General features: G+C 57.2%; 1 protein-coding gene and 1 non-coding gene across 2 annotated transcripts in view; both read right to left on the reverse strand.

The window, feature by feature from the left end:
* The window catches only part of FAM178B (family with sequence similarity 178 member B), a 131,660-nt gene that overhangs the window by 11,335 nt on the left and 96,716 nt on the right, over nt 1-23,609 (reverse strand). The window contains exons 13-14 of the mRNA XM_075562677.1: nt 10,456-10,543; nt 4,939-5,076 (exon numbers count right to left, since the gene is read on the reverse strand). Of these exons, the coding sequence (XP_075418792.1) occupies nt 4,939-5,076; nt 10,456-10,543 (226 nt within the window). The remainder of the gene's footprint in view (nt 1-4,938; nt 5,077-10,455; nt 10,544-23,609) is intronic.
* LOC142461868 (U2 spliceosomal RNA) lies at nt 11,704-11,899 on the reverse strand. Its single transcript, XR_012787044.1, has one exon. It is a non-coding gene; the product is annotated as a U2 spliceosomal RNA (small nuclear RNA).

Genomic DNA, 23,609 nt, shown 5'->3' on the forward strand with positions numbered 1-23,609 from the left:
GGCAAGGGTTTACCCCGGGGCACTACCCATGGGCGGAGCACACACCTCCCCATAAAACCACCTTGCTACAAACACGGCTTCTCCTCCAGTAAACAAGCCGTCCCGAAGCCAAGAGAACACCAGAGACCTGGGGCCCAGACACGCTGCGCACCCGGATCCACGGGCAGTCTGGCCTGGGCCTGTCTGGGCGGCCCTGCGGCTCACAGGTGTGCAGAGCCTCGGTGAGCACAGCCCAGTGTCCCGGCAGGACAGGCGCAGACTGTGACAGGAGGCAGGAAGCACCTGCCACACATCTGACACCTTCTCCCTTTGGGGACTATGGCTCCCTTTCCACGTTGGAACACCAATCCTTAAAGACCCAAATTTAAATAACTGGGGCTTCCCGGGCAGGGGACCCTCTGTGCCCCACTCGGATTGTGGTTCTGCTCACGCCGTGGCTCAGTGCTCAGCCAAACCGCAGGCAGGTTGTGAGGGGAACACAGATTAGCGCAGCGTGCGCACCTTAGAGCACTCGAGACTTTCCCTGAGGACGAAGTTCCAAGGGCCAGGGGAGGGCTGGAGGCAGGAGCCACGCCACGGGGAGGCAAAAGGGTGAGGGGCTGCCCCGTGGGGACGGCGGTGAATGAGATGAGGCACAACATGCTCAGAGCGCTGAATGTGAAACTGGCGATCTGCTCCGGAAACCTTGACCCAACTCAGCACGCCGTTTCAAACCCAAACCCAAACCTGCCCTCCACACCTTCCAAATCCCTCAGGGCTACAAATGGCACCGAGCGATCCCATCACTACAATGGGCGGCGGAAGGTAATGGGGGCAGACAAAGAAACAACTGGGGAGTGGGCTATATAAAAGGGTGCAGTTTACAACAGCAGCTTTAACAAAGGCCCCAATATTAATAAACCCCATGCAAGTGAGCAGGCTTGGATCCCTGCTCCAGCCTCAGCGTGTCCTCCAATGGGCCCAGGCTCGGGGCGGGCCAGAGGCGGGGATGTCAGAGTACAGCTGTCCCCCTGGGTATTAAACAGCTGCCGTCCTTGGCGGAAGAGGACTGCCAGGCCTTCCTGTCCAGCTCTTCTGGGCGGCGTGAAACCTCTCACCTTCCTGGTGAGCAGCTGGGCATAATAGCCCTTTACACTCCCCAGGAACTCCTGCAGGTCGGGCAGCACACACTGCTATTTACATATGCCAGGGGAGAAAGGGCACCATGCCCCGGGAGAAGCCTGGTTTTGGGCGGGAGGGCTGAGCTGGTCGCCCTGAGGAGACAGTGAGAAATGCGGTCTGGTTGTGCAATGTTTGTGGGTGTAGGAGCCCCAAGAACGGAGCCCAGAAAGAAAACACGGCCAGAGTAGGTGCTGGTCTCTTGCAGAACTGCTAGCCCGTGGGCTCCAGGGACCCACCTGGAGGCCATCTCTCCACACCCCTGTGAAGACACCCTCTCAGCCGGCGAGTGCCTGCCCCTCCCTGTGCTGTAACAGAAACCCCGGGATCATTGACCTCCATGTGCCCCTTCTCCAAGAGAGAGGGCCTGGCTCCCACCTGGCAGGCACAAGCCTGACCCAGTAGGCTCATCAAACATGCTCTGTATTCAGAAACACTTCAGCTTGCTAAAAGGGGTTCTAATCAGCAGGAACCCTCATTATGAAGGCCCAGCCTCCAATACCACACGCGTGCTCTGCCATGATTTCCTAAGTGACTTGGACCAGTGAGGACAATCAGCCTGGCCCAGGAACACCGCCCCCCATACACACACCTCCCCCAGGGGTGCTGCCGCTACTTTGCTACTTCTTTTGTTAAAGCAAGTACTTAGTGGTTAGCTTTCCCAGGAGGAGCCTCCCTAGCTTATGATTACAAACAAGGCGCCCATTGGCTCCCTTACTACCAGGTAGAGACAGTTCTGTGCTCCAGGCCCCTGGCTGGTGAAGCACAGGCTAATGCCCTGTTAGGGAGGCCTGAATGACCTGAGGACCCTCAGGTGCAGTACAGTGGCGGCAGGCGGCAGGGGGATTTCTGAAATGGGCAGGAGAGTGGCCGCTGGGCAGAGTCTGGGGGCGAGGGGGCAACGGTGGGTTGGAGGTGACTGTGTGAGCGGAGCGGGAAGACCCGCTCCACCTGCCTTCTCTTCCATTCCGAGCGGAAGCAGCTCCAGTTTCTCTGGCTCAGGGCATTTCAAGCCTGAAATCAGGTCCACAGGGGATGGAGCCTCCTTGTGCCAGTCCCTCCAGAATGTTTTCTCTAAAGCTGCAGAGACCAGGCTCCTGAGGGCAGAGTAGGACCTGCCCGCTGGTCTGTTGGAGAGCCAGCCAGGGGTCTACTGGGTGTTTGAAGCTGTGATCCCAGGGCCATCTTCTCATACACCTCCCTCCGGGTGGGTTGGAATCCGCAATCTATTTTGTCCGGAGGGCTGACCTGCTCCACTTACGGAGGGGGATGGGGTGGGTGGTGGTGGTGTGTGTGTGTGTGTGTGTGTGTGTGTGTGTGTGTGTGTGATTTATTCATTCATTTCTCCAATCAGTCAACAGTCACTGGGCACCAAGCATACAGGCGAAATTTGAACCCACAGTCCCGCTTCAGTGAGACCAGTACCTGGAGGGCCATGTGGGAAGGCAGGGGGTCCGTGAGAGGGTAGGGTAGGCCCAGCCCTGTTAGGCTAGGGGCAGAGCATCAGGTGGAAGGCTGGGAGTGAGGGGCCTGAGCCTGGGCCAGGCTGGAGGAAGAGAGAGGGGGTGGGGCAGGAGCCTGGCACGAGTGATTATTTGCTGTGTGGGCTGGAGGAGGGCTGTGACCCCACTGGAAATCTTCCAGACAGGAGTGCGCTCTCGGGGGCCCGGGGAGCCAGGCGCGTGTCAGAAGGCAGGTGGCACTGTCTGGTAGCCCCAGTGGTGGGGAAGGGGTCATGTCTTCCATGCTAACTTTGGTTTCCCCACCATACCTGGAGGTGGAAGAAGTCGGGAGACTTTGAGCTCTGAGGATGAAAGGCTCTGAGCAGCTCAGACCACCGCTCCCCATAAACCGGGCCGTGACGCCGGCCTCGATTTGGGGCTGGCGAGTAACCTGTGCGCCTTTGAAGATGAAACAGGCTCGGGCCTCATGAGGAGTCTGCTGGCTGTGGTGGGAGTGGGCTGGGCTGCGGGGAGCCCAGTCACCTGCTCCCACACCAGGCAGGGGCAGGACACGCCTTGCTGCCTTTTGAGCCTTGCAGACCCCTTGATGCTGCCTTGGTTAAACAGAGCGCAGGGCTGCTAAGTGAGAGGGTGGCGGTTCGCACCCACCAGCTGCTCCGTGGGAGAGAGATGAGGCTGTCTTCTTCTGTAAAGCTCGGGGCCTCGGAAAACCAGTGGGGTCACTGGGAGTCGGAACTGACCTGGCTAATTCTGTGCAGAGCCCCTTCACACCCCATCAGCCCCTGCCTCCCACCCTCTCTCCACTCCCCTAGGGCAGGGTCCTCCCGCTCACTCTGCTAGTGGTCTAAGCTTCAGCGAAGATGCTCTGAGCTTGGCCTCCCTTGGTGGTGTGTCCATGTTGGAGTCACAGCTGGTGCACTGTGTCAGGGGAGGCTTTCCACTGTTCGGACCACCCTAACAGGTGTCAGCAGCGCTTCCAAACTGAGAGGGGCCTGGGAAGCAAGGCCTGGGGCTGGGCTTCTGAAACTCAGCCTGTTGAGACTCACAGATCAAGTGGTCTGCACTGGACCCTGGGGCCGGTGCAAGGCTGGGCAGCGGTGTGCTCTACAGGGGCCTCCATGGGGCAGGGCTGGCCTGAGCATAGCCCCCAGCCAAGACACACAGGGACTTCTAGGTGGCAAGCCCGTCGGATTGGGGTATGGGTGGTGGGGCTGCGCCTCTCAGAATGGACAAAAGCCCCTCGGGCCACTTCTGCCCCCACAGGGCCACTGAGGCCTGCTGTGGTTTCTGGGGGGCAGTACGTGGCAAAGGCTCGGGTTGGGGGGAGTGTCTAGGCAGCAGCCTCACAAGTGCACAGTGTTAGGCACACGTGGAAGCTAGCCTTACTGCACTTTCCAGAGGAGGAGCATCACCTGGGATCAGCATATCTTCTCAGTGGTTAATTTGTGTTCATTAAGTAATTAATTTATCTGATTTGTTTATCTGAGGTTGGACTTCCAGATCCCCTGCCTTCAACCTCGGGGTGAGTTTTTGGAATTACAGTTTTCCTGAGAGCAAGATCCTTATCTCTATTCTCCATCCCAAGTGAGTCCCTGGGGATGGGAGAACTCATGGAGACCCACCCAGCTCGGGGTGCCCAGTCTGGAGACCCCAGTTCACCACTCCTGCAGACAACCACCCCAGGGACCCCCACAGGCTTCCCGATCCCAAGTCCCTGGGCCCCCAAGCTCTGACTCCCCCTGCAGCCTGGTTTTTTTCAGCACAGCTGGGCAACGCCTGGCAAGTCGGCAAGGAAGAACCAAGGACCTGGCCAGGGAGAAGCAACCACAATGAAAACAACAGGGCCGGCAGCCAGGGTGGTCAGCCCCGGCTCTGCCGACGGAAGCCTGTACCTCATATCGTCACCCACCCTGTTCTCCCCTCTAACCCGGGCCTGCCCTGCACCCACACCAGCAACGACACAACTCCTGCGCCCACTCTGGGCTGGACCATTAGGCTAGCTGAGAACCTCGCAGCACGCTAAGTAAGTCACACTAGCCTACAAAGGGTGCAGTGGGACACTCCAGCAGGGTCAGGCGCACATGTGACCTGCGGGCCTCTGCACCCAGCACCCACTAGGCCTCCGAGAGGGGTGTGGGCCTGGGCACTAATTACAGGCTGTGGGGATAATGAGCTCCTCCTTGGAACCGAGGGCTGGCAGCTTGTTGGTATCTGCCCAGTGGCCCCAGGGCACTGGGCGGCCTGGCAGCAGTGAGGACAGTGCGCCGTGCAGTGTGTAAGCTCTGCTGTCCTCGGCCCTTGGGTGTGGGGCACTCACCTTGTGGTCGAGCTCGGTGCTGGCCTTGGCCTTGGGCGGTTGCTCCTGGCAGGGTAGCGAGGTCCCAAGGCGATCGTGCAAGCGCTGCTGGAGGGAGGACAGCCTCATGAAGCTCAGGAGCCGGACAAGTGAGGACAGCTGGGGAGGAGAAGGGTGGTCACTCACGGGGTCAGGGTGCTGGGCACCTCTGCCCGCAGCACTGGGGCAGGGTGTGGGCTCTGCAGCCATCCTGAGGCTTCTGAGATTCAGAGCTGCCTTGCCCTCGAGGGACGGGGGCCTGGGGCAAGCTACTTGCAGAGGCTCACAGTTCTCCTCTGAAGGATGGAAGTGGCCAGGACTGGAAGGACACAGACATGGTGCTTGGCAGCCCCCCCACTCAAAGCTCCGTTCACCTCCTGGGAGCACGCAGCAGACACCTGGTTTAAAGGAACCGCCGCCAGGAGGTGGGGCAGGACCCTTGGGAAAACATCCTCACCTGTGCTGCTGCTCCCCACCCTGGCCTTTTCACTGGGTGGGCGCCTGTAGGTATTAACACCCTACATGAACGCCCCCAACATGCCATTTCGTCTCGTCTGTACTGCCCCCCCCTCAGTGTTTTTACAAAGCAAACCCAGACACTGTATAATTCGACCCAGAATGAGCTGCCACTAGAGAAGGTTGGGAATTTTCCCAATACAAGGGCAATACCACGACCGTGCCCAATAAAATGGCCAAGCACTCCTTAATGTCACCTAAGTCCGGTGTGCAGTCTTCTCAGGACTGCTTCAAAAGCACCTCTTCATGGGGGGTTTGCTCACATGAGGGGTTCCGAGGGCCCCCGAAGAATTGGCATTGCATTTGGTGAAATGTGTGGACCTGATGGTAGTGAGTTTGATGTCTGGTTTTGTGGATTGAATGTGGCCTCTCCCCCCCCCCCCATATGTATTGAAATCCTCACCTCTAGCCACCCCCCATGGGTGGTAGGTTTAATTGGGGTGTCTTTGTTATGTTAATGAGGAGGGATCAGTGTAGGGTGTGTTTTGAGTCAATGTCTTACAAAACATAAAAAGTAAGCCAACTAAGCAGAGCTGGGGAAGGTTCCTCCCCACCCCAAGGAGGCAGGAAGCAAGCTGAGGAGACCAGGGCCTGCCCCTGCCCAGGGCTCACAGAGCGGGAGCTGGCACCCTGGCCAGCTAGCTTCCTGCACTGTGGGACATGAACTGCCTGCCCCGGGATGCCTGTCACTGGTGGTACTTCTTCTGTGTCAGCACTTGATACCCAGACCGCGGAGAGCCAACCGCTCCATCAGCAGGCTGCCCCTCCCTCTCTGCTCCAGCTCCGTGTTTTAAAATTTTTTCATTTTCTGAGAAACCACACACCTTCTCAGAACAAACGGGCTGTGTAAATCCAGATGCCTGCAGCCTGTCCCTCCCATCAGCTCCGCCCGATGCCACAGCCGAAGCCCCTGCAACAACTGTCCAACTGCCTCCGAGCGAACTCCTGGCATGGGGGTGGGGGGGTACAGGTGAGCTGGGGAGGGGGGGGGGCTAGCTCTTGAGGCCACATACCCAGAGGCATCTCCAGAGGAAGATTTGGCAGGTGTGGGGCTAGTTGAATGGGCTAGAGGTCTGAACCGCCACTGGCCTGGCTTCCCGGTGAAGCCCAGCCCAGCCCAGCCCGGCCTGGTACACCTGGCTTCCTTGCGGTGACTCACTGCAGACACCTGCTCAGCCCTGCACCAGCCGGAGGCTCAGACAGCCCCTGTCTCACAGAACAGCTGGGCTGGGGGCTAGGAGTCAAGCCCGAGGCACTGGCTTCTGGCCATGGGCCAGGCCTCCTCTGCCCCGTGTCTGCTCCCCTGGAAAGTAGGAGGTTCTGAGCAACAGAGGCACTGTCTGGAGCTTCACTGAATCCATGGCTCTGCCCGCCTGGTTCAGGCCTTGGAAGTCTGGAGAGGAATTTCCAAAACAGCCCTGCCCACTCTGGGGGCTCACAGCTGTGCAAGCTAGAGAGCCAGGCTCTGCAGCCGCACCCACAGAGCAGGCCTTCTGAGGCCGGCCTCGCCCCCAGCTGCTGGCCTGGGATCCACCCTGCCCTGGGAGCTCAGTTAGGGGTGGGGGAGGCCTGGGGAGGGGGCTGCTGTACAGGACAGGAACAGCTGCTGCCTGCCTGCTCCCAAGTGGTCCCCAATCTGCCCACAGCGGCAGGCTGCCTCCACCCCACCCCCACCCTCACCCACACACTGCATCTCATCTGCAGGGCTGCCTATTGCGCCCTTATTTTCTTTTGTTTTCCCGTTTGGGGGGCGGACGTAGCCCTCTCCAGGAGCCCTGTGGGTCCCAGTGGGGTGGGAGCCTGCCCAGCAGTCTTCCCGGCCCCCACTGCTGGGATGTGTCTGTCTGCACAGGCTCAAGCCTGTTTCTCAAGGCAGCCGCCTGCAGGCCACAAGCAACTCATCCCCAAGGGCAGGGTCCCCAGGCCTGGTCAGTGGGCCCCGACAGAGGAGGGCGGGGACTGCAGCTCCGCCTGAAGCTGGCAGCGCTGCCTGTCTGCCCAGAGGAGATAGCACAGGTGTGATGTGCTGTGAGCCCCAGCTCAGGGACCACGCACGGGGGAGCCACCTGTTGCAGCCCCACCTTCCCAGGCACTAGCCCACCACACATTGCCAGCTCCCTCACCCAGGTCTGCTCTGTTCCCCCTTTCCCCACACCCTTCATGGGCTCCAAACATGCTCAAGATGCACTTGCTCTGATGTGAGGGGCTTCGAAACCACCGCTGATGGAACATGGAATGAAAAGTTTTCCCTGGGGCTTTCGGAAGCTCCCCCTCACACGAGCCAACATGGGCAGGCGCACCAGCAGCCTGGACCTTGGCTGTTAGGCCCCCATACTTTCCCAGTCCCAGGAAGATGGGCTCTGTGTTGCAAGAGAGAGGTGTGCTGGGAAAGCCCATCCAGGGGAAACGTTCCTGGTTTCCACCCCAAGCCTGCGCCACCTGCGGCTCACCTAGCTCTCTGGGCACAGGGCACCTCCACCCTGCCGGTTCCCTGGCCGGGAGTCCTTCTTCTCCGCTGCCCTCTTCTCCCTTCCCACATCCTGTGGGCGGCTCTCGGGAAATCTATCTAGACCTCAGCCCCTCCTCACTACCTATGTTCACTGCTATCTCCCAGGCCAGACCACCGTCCTCCTCCTCCAGGATCCCTGCAATCACCTCCCAACTGGTCTCCCGGCTTCCTCCCTGCCCCCGAGGGAGTCTGTTCTCAACACACCTGCAGCAGCCCCAGTGGGAGCGATGGCTAACTGGCTAACTGACCGGATGGGGCCCAGAAGCTATCGCCAGGGGGTGATGGCACCCTTCAGGTAGAAAGGAAAAGGGGATCCGTTTCTGGCAGGGACCACCCTGCAGTCCAAGCTCCACCGGGTGGAGGCAAAGGGGGCAGGCAGGGCCAGGGCAGGCCTTGTAGAGGAGTTGGGGAAGAGGGGGTGGCTGTGGATTTATGTGGGCAGCTATGGAAATAAGGACGGGCCTCTTGAAGGTGTGTCAGACAGATTCGCCAGACAGGACCGACTGGAAAGCAGAGTGGCTGGAAGCCAGACCCTGGGGACAGAGGAGGGGGGACAGGCCTGCTTCCAGGTTAGAGCCTGCAGGGGCACTGTGGAAGAGCGGCGTGAGACCTGGGGGCAGGCCCATTGCAGTCCTTCCCCTCTCGGGGACTTTGCACAACCTGAACCCCCACCGAAGAAATTCCTCTCTCTCCTTTGGCTAGACAGACACTTATTCAGCTTCCCTGCGCTGCATTTCCTTGCCCTGGGGCGGGCATCCTGCCTCCGTGACCTGCTCAGCCGCACACCCTCTCTTCGGAGGGTGGTTTGGGTTCTGTCTCCCCAGTGAATGGAGTCTCCTTACAGCTGCTCCCCAGGGCATGGGCCCCAGCCTGGCACATAGGCCGTGCTCAGGGTGAGTAATGTGGGAGAGGTGGATGCATGGGCAGACAGGAGGGTGTATGTGGAAAGGGCTGGAACGGGGTACCAGAAAGGCAGGCCTGGGCCTGGCTACCCAGACACCCTAGGAGCGGGCCCCGGACCAATAGCACCCCTGCACACACACCCCTCCATTGGAGCAGCTGGGAGCTCCTGGGAGTTGGCCCTTGGGGAGGGGCATCTTCACCCCAAGTACCCTGTCCACTGGCCTTCCTGTAAGCAACCCTCGGGCCCACCAGGAACACAGGCCCCAGGTTCTGGCCAAATCAAAACAGACTGACCCGACACTCTGAGCAACACCCCGTATTTCAGGGCATGGCTTCTCCGGACAAGTCTCCCCTGCTCCGGACAAGTCTCCCCTCCTCACCCCCCAACTTGCTTTTTTCCTCTCTTGACCCATGGGCCTCCCGCCTTCTGCAGGGCGCAGTCCCTACCTGCCTGACACTCACACTGCCTACTGAGCTCTCCGTCCATCTGTCTGCCTTTCCCTCTCTCTGCTCACCCTCCTCCTTACTCCAGTGCTGCTCCCACTGAGCTCTGCCATCAAGTAACCCAGGTGAGGGTCCCTTCCTCACCGACCCCTGCCAGTGTCTCTGCCTGTCCTGGAGTTGGCCTTGGGTGTATGCTTCCCTGTGCATCCGATACTTTGTCCTCAGTGTTCACTTACCTCACCCACACCCATGGGTGCTGAGCACCCAGCAGGCTCCAGGTGCTCTGCTGGGTGCCCAAGGGGTGGGGTGAGGAGCAGAGAAAATTGGTCCCTGGCTCTGGAAGAGCTGATCTTCTCCTGGGCACAGAGACCCCCTGCAGTAGCCACAAAGATGCCCTTGGTGAAGTGACCTCACAGCCAGGCTAAGTCTACGGGGAAGACACTCAGGGGGAGGCCAAGGAGGAGGCCAGGGAAAAGCCAGGCAGAGCCCATGCCGGCAACCCAGTCAAATGGCCGTCCTGTGTCACATGGTTGCAGTGTCTCAGACTCAGTAGGGCCACCTGGGGCGTAGAGGTGGGGGTGGGGCAGGAACCTTCTCCTTGAACCTCAGGCAGGGGGTCTGCTTGAACCCCTCAATGACAGGAGATGCTCACTCTTGGGCCCTAGAGTACCCCACCCCTCTGGTGTCGCAGTGCCCCCGGCTTCCATTTCACTGGACTCCAGAGATTCCTTTTCGATCTCCAGTCTGGACCTCTTGGCCCCTGGGGGCCCTCAGGTGACTTTCACTCCACAGCCCAAGGAGCTTCTAGGAGAGGAGTGGGGGTGGGAGACAGAAGCCCAAAACTCTGGCCACCCAAAGCATGCTTCACCCCGGGTGCGGGCAGAAGGGACCGGCGGAGTGGGCTGCAGTTTTCATTTCGGACACGTTCTCTTCCATTGTTTTTCTACCTAGACAAAGAAAGTGGTGCTTCCAGCCCACTGCTCCAGCTCCAGGGCCCGCATGTAGTCCAATAGCAAACTCTTGCCAGGAGGGCAGAACCAGGGCTGGCTCTGCTGGGTGGAGGCTCCCAAGCACTGGGGGCAGCAGCGAGGAGAGCTGTTTTCCCACCCATGGGTGCCCACACTCACCTGGGCCTTCTCTTCCCAGAGAGGGAGTGTCTCCTGCTGGCCCAGCACCTGGGCAATGACCAGGAGGCTGAGTTGTCTTCGAAGCTGCCTGTGAGGGAGGAGTAAAGACCGAGTGGTAGCCGCCGCCCGGGAGAGAGTGGGCAGGAAGGCAAGGTGCTTGACCGGGTGCTGGTCGCCACCTGAGGACCCTGCGGAGGGTCTTGTCCTCTGGTTCAGAGCAGTCATCCATCGCTCTCCAGGCATGGGAGTGAAACGCTCATGCTGAGGATGTGAACGTGTACGATCAAAACTGAAATCACCGGTCATTCCAGAGGCTAGTCGTTAGCCTCTTAGTCCTTGGCTTACACACACACACACACACACACACACACACACACACACACACACACACACAGGCTTCAACATGCTTGTGGAAAAATGGAATTAAGAAGTAATGCATTGTTCCCACAAACTTTTGGGAGTCCCCCTGTATACGGGGAATGCACACAACTGCTCCTGGGAAGGCATCGAGGTAGGGGGGAGGATGGGGGGGTACGCATTCCAGTCTACCTGGAAGTACGTTGGAAGAAAGACCTGGCTCTATGCCTGAAAATGAGCCAAGAGAAACCTGACAGAGCCGGGGGGTGGGAGTAGGGTGGGGGGGGCATGTCTCTGCCAGTCAGGATGGACAGGATGGAACTGTGTTTTGTTCCTTACCCCACATTCACATATGAGGGGGTACCCCCACACACAAATGGGGAAAAGCTCCGCTGGGCATTTCCCCCCTGCTAAGCGAGCATCGGGCAACTGGCTCTGAGTCAGTGCACCCAGTGGTGTTGCCTGGGAAGGTTCTCTCTGGTCACAGTGATTTTTTTTGTAAAAGTAGTTTCACTCGAACCTTGTTTTTTGTGATGGCGATTTAAGAGAACAACATGTGGTTGTGAAATTTTGTTTCCTGCTCTGGAGAAACGCTGCAGAAACTGTTGCGATGTTGAACACAGCTTACAAGGACAGCGCTATGGAAAAAACTCTATGTAATGTTTTCTCATTTCAAAAATGATGAAAGGCCAATTGATGACAAATCTTGTTCTGGATGTCCATCAACTTACCAAAGGGACGAAAATGTTGACTCGTAGTACATTTGGGGTTCATTCCACCAGGTCAGACTGTTAATCAAGCTTTCTGTTTAGAGGTTCTGAAAAGATTGCGTAACAGTGTGCCACAAAAAGGCCTGATTTGTGGCTGACAGGGGACTGGTTTTACCACCACAACAATGCACCTGCTCACACAGCCATCTCGGTGTGCCAATTGGAAAAAACAGCATGCCTCTCTTGTCCCACGCACCTGACTCCCCTGACCTCAACTCAGTGTGACTTCTTTTTGTTTTCGTGAATGAAGAGGGACATGAAAAGATCTGAGGAATTAGATACTACACTTGATCTTAGCCAAAAGGCCGAGAAGCGATGGATATGAGGAATTAGAAGCGGTGAAGAAAAAAACGAGGGAGGTGCTTGTCAGCCCTCCAAACAGCTGAGTTTGAAAAATGTTTCCAAGAATGGAGTCGCAGATTTGACAAGTGTCTTAAGTAACGGAGAGTACTGTGAAGATGATAAGGTTGTTTTGTAAAAAAAAGTTTACATACATTGCTTTGGAAAAATGTTTTGAGTTTTTTGGGGGTGCCCCTCGTAGATGATATACAGAGCTCTGTAAATGAACAGATGCATCCATAGCCAACCTCATGTGAACAAGCCTTCAACCATTTTTCACGGCAGAATCTTTCTAGCCACATACACGATGGCGGTGGGTGGCCTGGCCCTGGGGAGGTCAAATTTGCTTTCCCTCTACCCCGCACCAGCACCCACTGCTTTTCCTCTCAGGAGAGCCTCTCCTCATTCTGCCCAAACTGAGGTCCCAACAGTGGGCCACGAGCAGGCCTGGCCCACCCAAGGCCCAGTGCCCGAGCCACCTCGGGGTGGCTGCTGAGCCTCGGTGTGACTCTCGGGAGGTCCGTCCCTGCCCACTTGGCCTGCTAATCTCACAGAATGCCATCCTGCAGCTGATGGTGCCATCTAGGCCTCCTTGCGGGGAGGGCCTGGAAGAAGATGAAGCAACAGGTTGGAATGCAGAGACAGTGCCCCCCCACTACAAAGCCCCGAACCAGGGGCATCTGAAGCCACAGCCTCTGGGCCTTCCAGTCAGCCCTGGAAGGCCTCTCTTTTTGCTGTCAGCCTGAATTGGGCTTCTGAATGAAGGCACCAGAGTCCTGATTTACCTTGGGTGTTAAAGCGATCTTCTCTTTTTCAGGACTAGGGCTTTCAGATGCTAATGCCCTGGCCTCTGAGTTTTCTCTCAAGGAATCCTTCCTGGTAACTTCCTGGGACACACATTGGGCTAACTGCAAGGTCAGCAGTTCAAAACCAGCAGCCCCTCAGGAGGAAAAAGAGGAGACTTTACCCTCCTGTAAAGAGTCACAGTCTCGAACCCCACAGGGGCAGTTCTGTTCTGTCCGACGGCTACTCTGGGTTGGAACCAACTGGATGGCAGTGGGTTTTCTGACCCTCTTGGGTCATTGTGGGCCAGGAGGGCACCCTGGTGGCACAGAGTTAAAGAGCCGAGTTACTACCCTACTGGTAAGATACTGGCATCTCCCAAGGGCTCAGATAGAAAGTAGACACTTGTAAACTCATGATGGCAACATATGTACAAATATGCTGGATACAAGAGCTGTTAGGAGCGTCCATTAAAATGATTTAAAGATAATGCCATTTTGGTGCTACGTGTGGGAGACATTGTGCCCAGCAAAATACGCCATCCTGGGGGGACCCATCTATGCCCTTATTGACACAAAAAGACCAGAGGTGGTCAGTGCATGGGACTGCGGTCTGAGTGGTCACCAGGGCCTGGTGAGAGGGAGGCGGAACCAGGGTTCACGGTCATGGGAAAGCACCTCGAATAAAGGGCACAGCTGCTGGCTTTATCTCTGCCCTGAAAAAGACAGGCAGGCGCTTCCTGTAGATTGACAGTCTGAGAGACCCCGGGGAAGAGTCCTACTCTGGACCCCACTGTGTCCTTGGTAGTGAATTTCCTTTGGTTTGAGAGTGAGGGGGAGATGGAGAAAGAATAAAACAAGGAGTGAAGTGGAGACAGGAGAGGTACGGCTGCGGGCGATGGGAGAACAGGTGATGGGCAGATGGCTGAGAGAGAGAGAGCGAGAGCAGAGCGAGAGAGTGAGAAAGAGAGAGCGAGAGCATAGGGAGAAGAGAGCTGGCCCCCTTTCAAAGCACTGGCTCTCCCAAGTGCTCCCTCCTACCACATTTTGGGAATAGAGTCCTCCTTTGCTGCGCTAATCACCCCCAGAGCCCAGCTAGGCCCCAGCTTGTTAGCGCTCCAACATTTGCTAAGGCAATGGATGGCAGGTCTCCACAAAGACCCCACACCCTTGCCCCCAATGGGCGGAGGCTGTCAGTGCACCCCTCCCCACCCTCAGCACGGACTTCTTTAATGTGTGTCCTGGCTACCAGCCTCTAGTTCCTGCCAAAGACCACTCTCATAGGCTGCGCGAGAGAGGTCTCGCAGCTGGAAGACAAGTGAAGAAGACAGGGACAAACATGTGGCTGGAACTGGATTCTGACAGATCAGCCTTCATGGTTGGAGGGGCTCCACAGGTGGGCTCAGCCACAGCCCCTTGGAATGATTCCACAAGGGACAGGGAAGCGACAGACAAGAGGACGGCGGGACAGGAGGAGCGCACGACACCGGTGCACGCTGAAGGAAAGGCTCCCCTGCCCCATGCTAGGCCTCGTACAGAGATCCAAGAGGACATAGGCACTACAGGAAAGTGTGCAGGAGAAACAGTGCACCAGAAAGAATACAGTCTGAGGTCATAAAGGCTTGTCTTCAAACAAGCTCTCATCCAACTGAGGCCACGTGGGAGTCTGCAAGGAAGCAGCACATGGGTCTGTGTGAGCCACGGGTTGTCCACGGTAAAGCCCCAGCCCCAAGTAAGGACTTGGTATCAGACTTAAACTGTGAACCCCTGGGTTCCAGAAGGCTCTGGATGACGGTGGAAACCCAAGATCCATTTGCAGGGTTGGCTCACACCTGGGTTAGGCCTCCCTGAATCTCCTCTGACAAGAGCCCAGAGAGGTTAATTGCCTTGTTGTCAAACAGAGAGCACTCTCAAATTACAACATGATGTCACCTGATGTCCCTTTTGGCCTGGTTTATCATGGTTTCAGTTAAAAATAAAGTGCAGGGGAATTACATGTGGTTTAAGGCTCCCGTGACTCTCCCCTGACCATAGACCATGGATACTGAATAGCCTTGTTATCAGAGAGGAGCACCGTCAAGTCCATTATGGCAGATGTAGATAGGTTAAAATGTAACATCGTATCACTTACCCCTCTTAAAGTTGTTTTAGTTAAAAAATATCTAAATAAAGTGAAGGGGAAACCCACATGGCTTGAGTGTCCAGTGACTCCCCTCTGGGCATGGAGCAGCAGTGTGGAGGGCCTGGCTGTCATGCAGGTGCATTGGAGAGTGGACCACTGCAGACACAGTTGTGAAATCTAACACCTTATTATTTGATCTCTTTTGACCCATTTTAATATTTTCTGCTTTCTTTTGACTAGGGTTGTTTGTTTTCCTTCGGGGGGGGGTATAGTTTTCTGTTTATGAAATCCATGACAGATAAATCTATAGACACAGTGACCGGATTAATGGTTTCCTAGGAGTGGGGCAGGAGAGACTGGTGGGAGACGGGGAGCTAATGACAGTGAGCACAAGAAAGAACAAGATGTTCTAAAATTGACGTGGCGATGACTGTACACGCTTCTTAATACGATCGTACTACTGGTTTGTTTGTGGATTATGTGCCGGCGAAGCTGTACAAAATAAAACAAAGTGCAGAGTAGAACTGTCCCAGGGTTTTCCTAGACGGCTGTCTTTATGGAAGTAGGCTCCCCCATCTTTCTGAGCTTCTGGTTAGCAGCTGGGCTCTTGACCATTGCCCGCCCTGGTGAGTATGAAAGCGATAGGTAAGCCAGGAGCTGGTGAGGCTGCATGGAGCCCTGAACAAAGCCCTTGGCTGCCCATCAAAATGCCTCTCATCTGAACCCCCTGGACTGTCTGTAGAAGGATGTGGCAATCAGCGTCCATAAAGAGCAAGGCCCTGGAACCCCGCACCATCGCCCGCACACGCACTTGGACAGTTCTGTTCTGCCGGACAGGGTCGCTGTGATTCTGACTGACCGGACGAGGTGGGCTTGGTTCTGATTGAGGGGCTGTGGCCACTGGAGCTCTGATCCACAGTCGGTTGGGACACTCACTGGTCGCTGCTTGGCCAGCTCTCCTGGACAGAAACATGTTGTTAGCGGCTGTCTCCTTGGCCTGGAGCTCATGACAAGCCCATGCACAGTGAAGGGCTGCCTGGTCGGGTGCCGCCCCAGGATCAGTGGTGGCTAGAATGTTGGCTGGCTGCTTTGGGGAAGCAGAGGGCCCGGCCTTTCTTTCTAGTCTGCTTTTAGTCTGAGAGCACCCCTGAAACGTGTTCAGCATCACAGCACTACCCAGGCCTCCCGAGAGAGGAGCGGGGTGGTATGAGGTGCACCTGCTGGGCGTGGAACCCAGACTTCTGCTATCAGGTGTGAGGAGCCTGCCACTGAACCACCAGCTCACCGGCAGTGCCCCCATCTCCCTAAGGGCAAAAAGGCAGGCACTAGAAAGTCCAGGGCTCCTACTTGCTGTCACGGACCTGGAAGTCGTGTGGCTCTCTCTCAATATCCTATAACTGGGCGACAGAGGAGTGAGGGGCATGGGTGAACTCCGATTACACCCACGCGCCTGTGAGAGCAGCCCCCTCTGGAAGAAGCCCTCTGTCCGAGTCCCTTCTCAAAGAACAAACATAGGCAAACCCCAGCGGCTGGGGTCGGGGTACCGGTGCGCCAGGGGGGCGGGGGCAGTTCTGGTTAGGTTTTGTTTCTTGAGCTGGGAGTGGGTTTTGAGCGTGCTCCGCCAGTAAAAGGATCCTCCGCCACCTACTGACAGATTGTGCACCAGTCTGTGTGTGTGTGTGTGTGTATGCACGCACGCTTGCGTGCATACACGCACGATGACTGTAAGAAGAAACTCAGCAGGAGGGGGAGAGAGGGTTACCAGCAAATAAAAACACAGGACAACCAGTTAAGTTTGAATTTCGGATGAGCAAGGCATCATGTTTTAAGTGCAAGGATGTGCCACAGTGTCTGTTTATCTGGCAGCCCCGGGAAGGCACAAGCTGTCCCCACCCTCTCTTGACTGAGAAGACTTGCGTTAACCAGGGTGGGGCCACCCTGACTTGAGGACCCATTAGCCTTCCCCCACCTTCCTGAAGAGCTGAGGTGTACCCAGGGACCTCCCCACAGCCCTCCATGGCCAGGGGAGGCTGGGCCGCCTCCGCATGTGGGCTGAATCAGCCCCCTGCCCTCTCACCCCAGGCTGACTAGCCATGGCAGGGAAAACCTGCTTCCGTAGGCTACTCCCTCCTCACAGCACCCACAGCAGGTCCAGGAGGGTGCAGGCAGACCCCTGCCCTTCACCCACAGAGCCCCGCCCTGTTCTGCTCTCCTACGCCCACTCGGGTCCCCACCCCCACCAACACACACACACACACACACACACACACACGCCCCTCTCTGGTCTCCTCTGCGCCTGGTCGGCCAGGACCTGCTTCCCAGCTGTTCCCTGGGCCCCTCCTCCAGCAGCAGCTGGACTCGCAGCGCAGTGGGAGGTAAGAGGGCCCCTCTTACTGCACCGGGCTCCACTGTGGAGCAGCAGTGAACTCGCCATCAGAGGCTGAAGTCCGGCATCTGGGGCTCATTACTCGAAAACCCAAGCCTAAGCAGGAGCTAATTCACCCACAGGCAGGAGGGGCCGACCTGGGGGGCGGGGTGGGAGCCGGCTGGGGGTGGCTGCAGCGGTAGAGGGAGGGAGAGGCAGGCCTGGGTGGGTCCAGACAGGACAGGGCTGTTATCCAGAAACGAAAGAAAAAGCACCAGGGGAAAAAAAAAACACCGAGGGAGTCGATGGATGAAAAGAACCCACATCTGAGAGGGGCGAACCATTCCGCCTGCCCGTCCCCTCCGCCCACTGCCTTTCATCCTAATGGCTTGTAAAGGACGGTCCCCTGCACGATCGCTCCCACTGGGACCCCGAGGAGAAGGGGTGGGATCACTTTTTAATTTTACAGATGGAGAACTTCACGACAGAGGAGAAAAACAAGAAAGGCTTGCTCAAACTCCCACCCAGACTGGCCCAAGGCGGGGGCCAGTGGTGGGGGCCTCAGTAGCCCCTACCCAGCCCAATATGCACCCTCCTACACTTGGGGCTGCCACCCAGTGCGGCTTTCCTGGGGTGCAGAGCAGGAGCTCAACCCATCTGTGTGTCACTCTCATATAAGGCAACGGGCTGCAGCTCTGGCCTGCCCAGCCCCCCGGCCTCTGGAAGACCAGGACAGCCAAGGTGCTGGCGGAAATGACTTTTCCAATTCCAGAGCACCGAGTCTGGAAGAGAAGTACCGGTTCTCTGCTTCCCAGGCCTCTAGCTGCAGCCCAGGCAGTCCCCGCCTGGCCTCACTGCCAAGAAGCACCCACCCAGGAAGGCAAAGGCTCCTAGGGTGTCAGGTGATGACACGTGTCAGTGCAGCTCCCCAACACCCTTTGTTTTCAACTCCTAGGCTCCCTGATGGAGGGGGACCAGGCCTGCCAATGCTGGACTACCCTAAAAGGCCATCGGGCATCTGGCCAAAGGCGTGAGCCGCCTTTTCCACTTCTCTCTGGGGCAGCTCAGGAAGCAACAACAGTGGCCCGTTCCACGGTGGAAATGCTGCCCAGCACCCGGCCTCAGGGCGGAGGCGGCCCGATTGGCCCTGTGGCCCGTCCCCAGCTGCTTGGCAGTCCTCACCAGCGGCTCTCTCAAGCACCTCCTGGGCCGGCTCGACCCTGCTCCCACTGACGACCCCTTTTGCAGCACCCTCGGTTCAGCACGCACTCGGGTTTCGGTGTGAAAGTTTGATTGTGGCATGTTCACAAACCGTTCACTGTAGCCAAATGTCTCCGGATCCCCAGGGCTCCTCCACCCACCCATGCAGCCGAGAGCGCTCACCCAGGGGTGTGCCAGTACAGGCAGTGCAGCCTGGAGAGCCAGGCCAGTCCCACCGCCCCGCAGACTGGGGACTGCTATGGAGCAAGTGCAAGGGCTCACCTACCACGTGTTGGGGGTGGGGGGGGGGATGCTGGGCAGCAGCAGGCACACAGGAGGAGCATCCTGCCCGGATTGGTGACTATGCATGTTCAAACCCAGGCAGAAGGAGCCTGAGCGAAGGCAGTGAGGGAGAGGTTTCCTTCTTCAGCGGAGGCAAGTGCCCCGAAGGATGCTGGAGAGCTGGAAACATCACTCTTTCCAGACTCTAGGGGGGGGCTACACCGAGGGGTGGGGCTCCTTTGTGGCGTGCAGCCCCAGGAGATGCATGTGTGAGCTCTGGACCTTTGGGTCAGCAATTACATGCTTCCTTGACAGGAGACGGGGAGAAAAACAAACCAAAGCAAGCCAAATTCGCTGCCACGGAGCCAGCAAGACTCAGAGGCAGCCTCGAGGACCGACTAGAACTTCATTGGTTTCAGGGGCTGAACCTGTTCTCTGGAGTAGAGAGCCTCATCTTTCTCCCCAGGAGCAGCTGGTGGATTTGAATGGCTGAACTTGGGGTTAACAGCCCACTATGCCACCAAGGTGCCTTAAGGCAGTGGTTTCTCAATCTTCCTAATGCCACAACCCTTTAATACAGTTCCTCATTTTGTGGTGACCCCATATGTGGGTGTATCTGCATATGGGCAGACCCACTGGGAGACGGATAGGGTGTCTGGTTCCTAAGACCATTGGAAATATGGTCTTAGGCGATCCTGTGAAAGGGTCATTTGACCTCCAAAGGGGTTGTAACCCACTGGTTGAGAATTGCTGCCTTAAGGGGAGAAGAGAACTCCCATATTCAGATATAATTATAGAGATGCATTTACATAAGTCTTAAACAGGACAAAGACAAATCACCCAGATGAAGGAGATCAGGAGCCCAGTTCTAATGGGGACCAGGGTCTCAGACACTTCAATGACCACTTACAAAATGCCATGGAGAACAGCGCCGCAGAGTCGTGAGGCACTTCAACTCATTACTTGGGCGTGTGGGACTACAGAAGCAGGAAATGGCCTATGACCCCCAAACCTACTTACCCTGGTGCAGATAAGAGGATAAGATTGGTTCAGGGACCTCCCAGCCACCTATGACTCATAACCACGTGGCCTAGAACCCCAATTCCATCAAGGGCACAGCCAGGGCTGACAGGGGAGTGGTAGTAATCCACTGTCACAAGCACGCTGCCTCAGGGCAAAGCTTTCCAGTGGTCAGGAAGGGCTCTGTACCCAGTGGAGGCGGGACCTGGGTGGAGACTCACTCTGAACACAGGCAGGTAAACCGGAGCCTCTCACCGACCTGGTGCTCAGAGTCTGAGCCCTCAGGGACTGAGCGCCAATACAACCCTCACATCAGAAAGAAAGGGGGAAAAGGCTGCTCCCACATTATGAGGCCAAGATCAGCTGTCCAGCATCCTGCGTGCCGGCTAGTAAGGCTCTCTGCAGACTTGAAGAAGTTGCATACTGCCTGTGGCTTCTCCTTCTCCGTCTGAAGGACTCTTCTTGCCGCTGGGGGTTGGGTCCTCCGAGGGTGGGGTGGGGGTGCCAAAATCCCCTGCAAGTGCGAAGCTGAGTGAGCTGAGGCGCGTTCTCCTGGCGGCCCCAAGACACCGCTCACGGAACAGATTGAACGGGAGGCTTGGCTCCCCCCTTCTTCACACTTCTTGCTGTCAATTCCCATTTCCCAGATCCTGCTCTTAATTGTGCAGCTTGGTGTCTTTTTCCACTCGGCTCATCATTACGGTCTGTTGAGATCTTTCCGCAGCTCCAGTTTGCTGTCTGCTGTGCTCCCGTCACCGGTGAATCTGACCGTTGTTCTGCTAATACCCCCGGCCAAGAAGACGCAGGTTCCCGCTTCTCCGCCTTCCCCCGATAAAGAGGGTGCCTGGCAGCCTCGGGGTCTGCCCTGGGGCTGGCTCCTCAGACCACCAGCACCTTCTGATCTCAAGCCCGCCCAGTTCTGCCCTCGTTTCTTCATTCTGGTCCGCAGTAGGTGGCTGAGACGATCTCTCTCAGTGCCCTCCGGCCATCCACGTGCACACTCCCCTGATGAGCCTGTCTGAGAATAAGTGCCGACGGTCTGCGAGACTTCCTCCTGGGCGTCCTTCTCTGCGAGCTCCAAAGCCACCCCCTGGGGAACCCTGCCACGCAGCCCGGCGCGCCCACAGTGTTGAGGGTGTTCAGCACACCGCCGCCCTCACTCCATGTCCCACAAGCTCTCTGTCTGCTGCCAGGATCCCCACAGTCCCTACATGGCCCCTGCACACTGTCCCCACACAGCGGGAGGGGCCGTGTGCTTCCATGCGTCCTCCTGAGAACTCATCCTCCAGACAGAGCCAGTGCTCCCGCCTGGTCGGTGGCGCGTCACCGTACAGCGTGGCAGTAAGGAACAGCAGCTCGGCTTTCAAGCCCCGTATTTCTGGCCGTATACCCACTGCTCTGTACAAGGAAGTCTAATTGCCTTGGCCTTCTGCCCTTTCCCCCACTTTTCTTAACTTTCAAAACCGGGGGGTCACACAGAGGAGCTCGGGACCCTGCCCCTGACGCCCTTAGATGCTAGACTGACTAGATCCCTTGAGAGCTTCTCTTGCTATTCAAACTCCACCTTCCTGGCAGGACCTCCCAGGCCACCCGAGCCCATCATCCCTTTTAGAATCTGCTAGGAAATCCTCTTTTCCCCTATGCGTTTAGAAGCCCATCCTCAGCAAACGCTCCAGAAGCGTGCTCCCGCAGTCCTGGCTCTGCTGCTCTCCTGGCCCACGGCCAGGGCTCAGCGATGGGGGTCGGGACTCCAGGAGAGCTCCTTGGAAAAGCACCTGATGTGGACAGGCTGGGGCGGTGGGGTGTGTGTGTGTGTGTGTGTGTGTGGCTTTTTGTCGGGTGCTTAGGGGACCGCAAGGTTAGAGGCACTGGAGCATGGGCATCTTCAGGGGCACTGGGACAGGAAAGGCTGGCACAAAGCCTTCTACACCAAGCAGGGCTGTGTGGATTTTAAGCTGAGGATAGAAGCTGGAAGGATTTTAAGCCAAGCAGCGTTGGGTGGGTTGAATTGTGTCGGCCCCAAACACGTGTTATGGATCCGACTACCCCTGCTGCCACCCCATTTGGGAATTGGGCTTTCTTTGTTATGTCGGTGGATAAATGTGAGGCTAGGTGCGTCCTAAACTGATCTCTTGCAAGGCAGACAAGAGATTAAGCCAGGCAAGGGGCAGGCAGAGATGAGGGAGGAGAGACGCTACGCCACGGGAAGACCAGCAAAGAGCCAAGGGCTGGAAGTTGAACAAAGACCTTCCCTGAGAACCAGTGGCTGCCATGCAGCCGCCTCGGCTGCTCTCCGTGACAATCCATGCGCTCCTTAAAGCCACCCCCCTGTGCACTAGTTAACAGCAGCTCAGCCCCAGGTGACATTTGAGGAGCGGTCCAACCAGAAGGTCCTGGGATGGGTGGACCAGAGGGAGAGCCTCAAGGCAGACAGAATTCTCTAAACCCAGGGGAGTGAAGAATCTGAGCGAGGAGGGTGACGGTGATGGTGAGGATGAGGGGGATCCGGACTGTGGGGGCTCGGGCAGGAGAGCAGGGACGAAATGCGCTCACGGGACTCCATCACGTCAGGTGGGGGGCACTGGGCAGGTGCTGTCGTGGAAGACAGAAGGAGGGGACCTTCGTGGGAGATAGTGATTTGCACAGGCTGAACCTGGAAGACTGGCCCTCAAAGAAGTGGTTAGTGTGTAAGGGAAGAGTCTGGGCAAAAAGGTACTGGCCTGAGTGCTAGTCACTCATGCTTAAGGAGCCCGGTGGCACAATGGGCAGGTACACAAGGCCACTAAGCAACAGCAGGATGGCTCCAGCCCACCTCCGCGTGATCTGTTCCCATAGAATACAGCTGAGTGGGGCAGTTCCGTTCTGTTGTGTCACTCTGAGTCAGAACTGACCCAGAGGTTCCCACCAACAGCAGCTCCTGCTGGGTGGCTGAAACCATCAATGGGGGTGATGACGGTACATTTCAGGCTGTGCCCCCCTGAAGTAGAGACCAATGAGCAGGAACTGAAGAGGGTCGAGGCTGCTCTTGGGCTCCGCTCCCCTGGGGATGTGAAGAAAGGAGGTGTGGGCAGACAGGGAGGCTTGGGCTGGGATGCAGTGACAACAGAAGCCACCTTCTGCCCATACATCCATCATACCTGCAGGGGCTGTGGGGCTAAGGAGAGGCAGCAGGGCCAGACCTTTGTGCCCCAGCACCGACCAGTCACTGGGGTGGTTGCTCCCAGGCAGGGGCATCACCTCGGAGAGGGTGTCCTGGGCAGAGGCCGTTTGTGCCGTGGGCTGAGGGCTGGCAGAACCTCACTCCCAGCAGCTGGGCAGAGAGTGCTTCAGTGCTCAGGCGGGGGACCAGAGGCTCAGCGCATGGGACAGATGGCTCCTGCAGGAGATGGAGTGGAGACATTCTGGGACAGAACCTAGAGGCAAACTAAGGCTCAGTGGGTAGTCGAAGAGGAGAGCTCCGTGGTGATGATGACTTCAGAGTAGCCTGCGGAGCAATGAATTCGCCATATGGCCTTTCGCGTCTTTGTAACTCCTGCAGCATGACTGACGTGCACACAGAGCTGTTTGTTGCTACCAAAGGATAGACTAGCTTGCTACCAATGCAACTAAGGTGAATGCCCTCTTGTGGGGTGAAAGTATGTAAAAAAGGTGCATGGAACTCCAGAAAGGAGATTGGTCAGGTTTACCACCTGGCTAGGTTTGACAGTAAGGGTTCAAAATAAGCGAGGAGTAGAGTGTGTCCTTTGGACACAAGCTGCCTGCACACTGAGCCTCCATGAGGCAGGAGACAGGAGCTGTGCCTTCTGAGAAGCAGTGGGGAAGCTGAGGCAGCAGTGCCAAGATCATGAAGAAGAATGGTGGGCTTCCTGGCCCCTGGAGCAAGAAAGCGCCTCAAGGTCCGAAGGAGGCTTGCTTGC

Source organism: Tenrec ecaudatus, chromosome 11, assembly GCF_050624435.1.
Source record: "Tenrec ecaudatus isolate mTenEca1 chromosome 11, mTenEca1.hap1, whole genome shotgun sequence".
Taxonomy (NCBI): domain Eukaryota; kingdom Metazoa; phylum Chordata; class Mammalia; order Afrosoricida; family Tenrecidae; genus Tenrec; species Tenrec ecaudatus.